The sequence below is a fragment of the Ursus maritimus genome, unplaced genomic scaffold, assembly GCF_017311325.1.
Source record: "Ursus maritimus isolate PB19 unplaced genomic scaffold, ASM1731132v1 scaffold_23, whole genome shotgun sequence".
Taxonomy (NCBI): Eukaryota; Metazoa; Chordata; class Mammalia; order Carnivora; family Ursidae; genus Ursus; species Ursus maritimus.
The window spans coordinates 31,902,805-31,907,525 of record NW_024424786.1 but is presented as its reverse complement, the minus strand read 5'-3'; the positions used below and the strand labels follow the sequence as shown (position 1 = coordinate 31,907,525).

The following is a 4,721-nucleotide window of genomic DNA, read 5'->3' as shown; positions in this document are numbered from 1 at the left end:
CCACACATTATTTCGACTAGATTCTGTTGAAATGTTTAATTCTCACCAGTAAATGCAAGCTGGATCATTTTTAATAGATGTTAATTCATCTTCCAGGTCTAGACATTCTGGGAACAGTTTCTATGTCTTATGATTTGAGACAGCCATGCCTAAGCTAGGATATGCAGTCATCCCCAAGAACGGGTATACCATGTTCTGGCGTTCGTACATGGTCAATTAAGAAACAGCTCCAGATGACCAGTGAGTAAGAGAAAGGGGTATTTGTTAGAAGTAACACATGTTGGAGGGTTATATTCAGAGTTTCAGAAACTGTAATGTAGTTATGTAGAATGTCCTGATCTTTTCCATGTGCGCAGAGGAGTGTGGTTGCTTAAATATGTCTCTACATGTGAGAAAAGACGACAGCAAATTTGACACCATCTTTCTTAAAGGACAAAAGGAATCATAAGATGGACAAAAAATTTCTTATCTATAGACATAAATATTTCAGGCAAGTGTGTTTTATTTGAAAGAAAGTAGGACTGAGATCTAGAAAGACCTGGATTTGAATTTTGTAGCTGATACTCATAGACATGTGACCTGAGGCAAGTGATTTAGTAAGCCTCTCTCATTACCTATTTGCTTCTCTGTAAAATGAGGACAGTAATATTGGAATTACAAATTTTGCACGTGGATAAATCACCTGAGGTGAATATGCCGGACAAATAATAAAATGTTCCTTTAATATAAATGTATGTATCACTCCTCAGAGCAAAAGCTTTAGAACCTAATCATATGCCCTATTGTTGGGGTTAAATAAAACAATCTTTAGTGTTGTTGCGTCAAATGGCTCAAGATTTGGTAAGGAAAAATAAAAAAATTTCCTTATAGTAAAAAAAAAAACTGTGAGTTATAAGGACATTTAGAAAAAAATAAGACCAAATTGAGAGTAATTTCAAAATCTCTGGTTTATTTTTTGTGCCAAGAAAAACCCCAAACTAGAAACAGGTTATGAATTATTCTCGTCCTTTTGTAGGTGTCTTTCCTTTGCACATTCTAGGGCTAAAAAAAAAATCAGCAGTCAATTTTTCACTCCTCAACTGTCCCCTCCACATATACCTACCTAAGAATTTCTATTCTCTTGTTTGCTTTAGCATAGGTGAAAAAAAAAAAGTCGCATGGAAAAAAACAATTTCATCCAAGTACTGTACATATGAAAAGTTTAATAAAGTAGTATAAGACTCTGGAGAAAAACATACTCTAGAATAACCAAACTAAGGATTTATAGTTGTTCTTTGTATTCTTTTCCTGAATCTATGAACATTGAGGCTTTGGTAAAGTACATCAAAAACTATCAAAAGCACCAATCAAAGAGCCTAGCCACTGTCAAGTGCTTAATCAATGTTAGTATGTGGGACTTTTTTTTCAGTCAGTGATCTGCAAAATTTATCCGTTCTCTTTCACACTGTGAGACAGATATAATCCTCCCTATTTATATACACCATCCCTTCGTTGGCATTAGGAACAGCCTAAGTTATCCACCTCTTCAATAGACTCCTCATGGCATTTTTCACCTCAGTGTTTCTCACTGTGTAAATGATAGGATTTAACATGGGAGTGAGGATTGCAAAGAACACAGTCACCAGTTTGTCCACAGGGTAGGTGACCACAGGACGCATGTAGGTGAATATGCAAGGCACAAAAAAGAGTACAACTACAGTAAAGTGGGAGCCACATGTTGAGAGGGCTTTGTGCCGACCTTCAGAGCCATGGGATTTCAGGGAGCGAAGGATGACTATGTAGGAGGTGAGTAGCATGGAAAAAATGAGCAAACACATGGCTCCACTGTTGGCTGCCACCACCATTCCCAACATGTAGGTGTCACTGCAGGCAAGTTTCAGCAGAGGGAAGAGATCACACATGAAGTGGTCAATGACATTGGGACCACAGAAGGGCAAGCTGATCATGAAAAGAATCTGCACGGTGGCATGCAGGATGCCCCCTATCCAGGCCACCACCACCAGGAGGTGGCAGAGCCCCTGTCTCACGATGGTCGTGTAGTGCAGGGGCTTGCAGATGGCTACATAGCGATCGTAGGCCATGACAATGAGAAGGATGATCTCTGATCCTCCCAGGAAGTGCTCCACGAAAAGCTGAGTCAGGCAGCCACCCAAGGAGATGGTTCTCCTCTGGTACAGCAGGTCAATGATCATTTTGGGGGTGGTCACAGAGGTGTAGGAGGCATCTATAAAGGACAAGTAAGTGAGAAAGAAATACATGGGAGCTGAAAGTGTGGGGCTGAGGGAGATGGTAATGACAATGAGCAGATTGGCCAGCACAGTAAACAGAAAAATGAACAAGAAGACCAGGAAGAGTATTTTCTGCAAGTGTGGATTCTGCGTGAGTCCCAAGAGAATAAATTCAGTCACATTGTTGGGAGATGTGAGGCGATCCATTCAGGAAGTAACACTTTTCTGGGGCCTGAATTCCCTAAAAGGGATAAAGAGAGATACCTATTATCCATCAAAGATTGTAGTCTGAATTTCATTGTACGAAAACAGTGACTAACTGCGGAGCATGTCCTGGCCACTCCTTGCCTCAACATTTGTTTCAGTTCTTTCTTACTTCCTCCTCAGTGCTTTCCATCTCCTCAGATACCTCATACCTGCCACCTATGAACACCCATAGCACAACCTGTGATATGTAAATTTACTGAGAAAACACTGGGCTATAAACATGAGATTGGGATTTTCCTGGTTCCGACTCTACGTGACTTTGCTAAGTTGTCTCAGTGTCCCATGATTCTGAGCCATCCTGTGTCTGTGAGCTTCCAGACTGTTAACTCTCACATGTATTTTGTAAAGGGAATTTACATTTGAACCCTCAGCTCTCATTGTGGAAAGAAAGACATGGTCAATAAGTGTCCATCATAAGCAGGTGGTTTAAAATGAGAAATATGGGGGAATGGGATAAGCTGGTGATGGGTAGTAAGGAGGGCACATACTGCATGGTGCACTGGGTGTTATACGCAAATAATGAATCATGGAACATTGCATCAAAAACTGGGGATGTACTGTATGGTGACTAATATAACAAAATAAAAATGATTTAAAAATAAATAAATAAAATAAAATGGGAAATATACAAGTCATCGGTGACACGCCCTCCCTGGTACCTACTATAACATATATATTGTGCCTGTGTTTCTTCACTGTGCCTACCACAGTATCTGGCACAAAGTCTGCAGTGTCTGGTGCCTGTTAGGTAATGAATAAATGCTTGGTGAATTGCCACACTTCCTGCATCTCCACGGGTAAGAATGCACTCACCTCCCCAACCCATAAACCTAGGTATCCAAGCACTCTTGTCCTCCCACTCTGTTTTTCCTATGAGAAACATAAATAACCTTCTGAAGAGAAAAGCTGCATTCTAGTTTAATAGTTTCTGACACAATTTATAGGGTGAATATGAAAAATATTAATTGCTTCTAGGAAAGAATACGTTCCTGGGTCATTTTACTTTCAAGATTTTTAGAGTGTTCATTAGTTACTATTTTTTATTCTTCGACATTCTGTTCCACATACAATTTAGCATAACCACATTCGGTAAAGGGACAGCTTCAGTAGAACAGGATAAAAACTCCTGGATGGGTGTTCAATACATGAGGATCTATCAAGCAAAGGAAACCCTTATTTTAAAAGTTTTAAAAATAGAACTTTAATGTGGAGAACAGAAAGAAATAGTCTGTTAGGTAACACAGATAATATACTACCTACCTACATACATATATACATATACACACACACAAATACATAATCTACTACTTACTCTAAGTGCCTATTAAATGTTCATTCATTCAACAATTATTGCACACATCCTATGTGTATAAATGTATGTTTGTCCACATAGCATCATAAAAATTGTCCCTGTTTAAATGCCTTTAGTAATCCCCTCCCCAACACTTTACTACCAAACAGCAGCAGTGCATTCATTCATGAGATCCCTCCGCTCCTTTATGTTTCTCCTGTATGCCTTCTCATGCCCTTTTCCCATCCTCCCACAGCATCCGTCACCCATCATGCTTGGTTGCAGGATATTGCATTACCAATACAATGAGGACATCTGGGGACATATAGTTCCCAAAGGAAACAAAGGAGGAAACATAAATATAATGAAATGTACTTTTCAAAAAAATATTTCTTTTCCTTGTGAAGATAAATGGACAAAGAATGTTATTGTTTAATTATCCAAAATGAAAACTTTACTCATGTGTGAAAAGGGGAGCAGCTTCATTGCATTCCCTTATTCTGAGGTGCACTCCCCCAACAGATCAGAAGAGAGTATAGTGTACATAAACTAAGAATAAGATGTCGTTATATGGACTCTGGGAAACAAACTGAGGGTTTCGGAGGGGAGGGACGTGGGGGGATGGGCTCGGCCGGTGATGGGGATCAAGGAGGGCACGTATTGCATGGAGCACTGGGTGTTATACGCATACAATGACTCATGGAACACTACATCAAAAACTAAGGATGTACTGTATGGTGACTAACATAACATAGTAAAAATTTTTTTAAAAAAGAATAAGATGTTGGGGCGCCTGGGTGGCACAGCGGTTAAGCGTCTGCCTTCGGCTCAGCGCGTGATCCCGGCGTTATGGGATCGAGCCCCACATCAGGCTCCTCAGCTATGAGCCTGCTTCCTCCTCTCCCACTCCCCCTGCTTGTGTTCCCTCTCTCCCC

The 4,721-nt window shown here is 40.2% G+C and overlaps 1 protein-coding gene across 1 annotated transcript; it reads right to left on the bottom strand.

The window, feature by feature from the left end:
* Positions 1–1,508: 1,508 nt before the first annotated feature.
* LOC103672265 (olfactory receptor 140-like) lies at positions 1,509–2,435 on the bottom strand. Its single transcript, XM_008700931.1, has one exon. The coding sequence runs from the start codon at positions 2,433–2,435 to the stop codon at positions 1,509–1,511; it is 927 nt and encodes a 308-aa protein (XP_008699153.1).
* Between the last annotated feature and the right edge of the window lie 2,286 nt (positions 2,436–4,721).